The following is a 1207-nucleotide window of genomic DNA, read 5'->3' on the forward strand; positions in this document are numbered from 1 at the left end:
ATCGCAGTGTTCGTGTGCTTCACCACGTCAGCAGTTCACCTAGAGCTCGTCAACAGGCAAACCACAGAAGCCTTCCTCGGAGCTTACAAGAGATTCACCGGAAGACGAGGTATTCCAGCAGTCATGTACAGTGACAACGCCACCACCTTCGTCGGAGCAGCAGATCAACTCGAAAGGCTCTATCACCAAGCATCTAAAGAAAATCAACGTGTTCAGGCTGCTCTCGCCACCAATGGCACTCAGTGGAGCTTCTCACCACCTAGAGCACCCCATTTTGGTGGCAAATGGGAAGCAGCAGTAAAATCAACGAAGCATCACCTCAAGAGAGTCCTGGGAACGACAACGCTAACATTTGAGGAACTCAACACAGTCTTAGTTCAGATTGAAGCCTGCCTAAACTCCAGGCCAATCTGTCCGATGTCAGACGACCCAGAAGATCTTCAGGTTCTCACCTCAGGACACTTTTTAATCGGCGAGCCTCTACAGATAGTACCAGAGTCATCCTACGTCGACGAGAATCCCCTCAAGATGAGGAGATGGAACCTCGTGACTCGGATAGTTCAACAGTTCTGGTCCAGGTGGTCCAAAGAGTGTCTCCAACGATACCAGGCTATCTACAAGTGGAAGACACGCCAGCAGAACATCGAGGTTGGTAACATGGTGCTGATGGTCGACGATAACCTTCCACCAGCCCAGTGGCCAATCGCCAGAGTCATCGCGACTAGACCAGGAGCAGATGGGCTCACCAGAGTAGCCACAGTCAGAACGAGCAAAGCAGAAGTCGGCAGACATCAAGATGGGTCGCCTAATCTCCAGAACATCACAGCAGCCCACTCGGTGTTTGACAGACCAATCACCAAGCTCTGTCTGCTTCCTATAGACCCACCTACACCAGAACAACCTCCAGAAGAAGATCACCCAGATGATGAAGACGATCAACAGCAAGGGGACATCCAGGAACTGCAGGACTGAGAGTTAAGTATCATCTTCCATATGTTTTTAATTTGGCAAGTGATACGTCTCTCACCCTGTTTTTCTCCCCTTAGCAAGCATCAGCAGAACCAGACCAGCAGAAACCAGATCCAGTAATTCAACAACCTGATGTTGAATGCCCCCGGGGTGTTTGAAATGCAGTCAAAATTCAGTCTATCAACGGTTGACCACAGATCGGCCACTTACGAAAATCTTCGGGAAACCTCGGGTCAAC

The 1207-nt window shown here is 50.0% G+C and overlaps 1 protein-coding gene across 1 annotated transcript in view; it reads left to right on the plus strand.

Annotated features, from left to right (window-relative positions):
• Positions 1–972, plus strand: part of LOC107045668 — a 6344-nt gene extending 5372 nt beyond the window's left edge. The window contains exon 3 of the mRNA XM_015268000.1: positions 8–972. Within this exon, the coding sequence (XP_015123486.1) occupies positions 8–972 (965 nt within the window). The remainder of the gene's footprint in view (positions 1–7) is intronic.
• Positions 973–1207: the final 235 nt, after the last annotated feature.

Source organism: Diachasma alloeum, unplaced genomic scaffold, assembly GCF_001412515.2.
Source record: "Diachasma alloeum isolate Michigan unplaced genomic scaffold, Dall2.0 Dall_scaffold_01045, whole genome shotgun sequence".
Lineage (NCBI taxonomy): Eukaryota > Metazoa > Arthropoda > Insecta > Hymenoptera > Braconidae > Diachasma > Diachasma alloeum.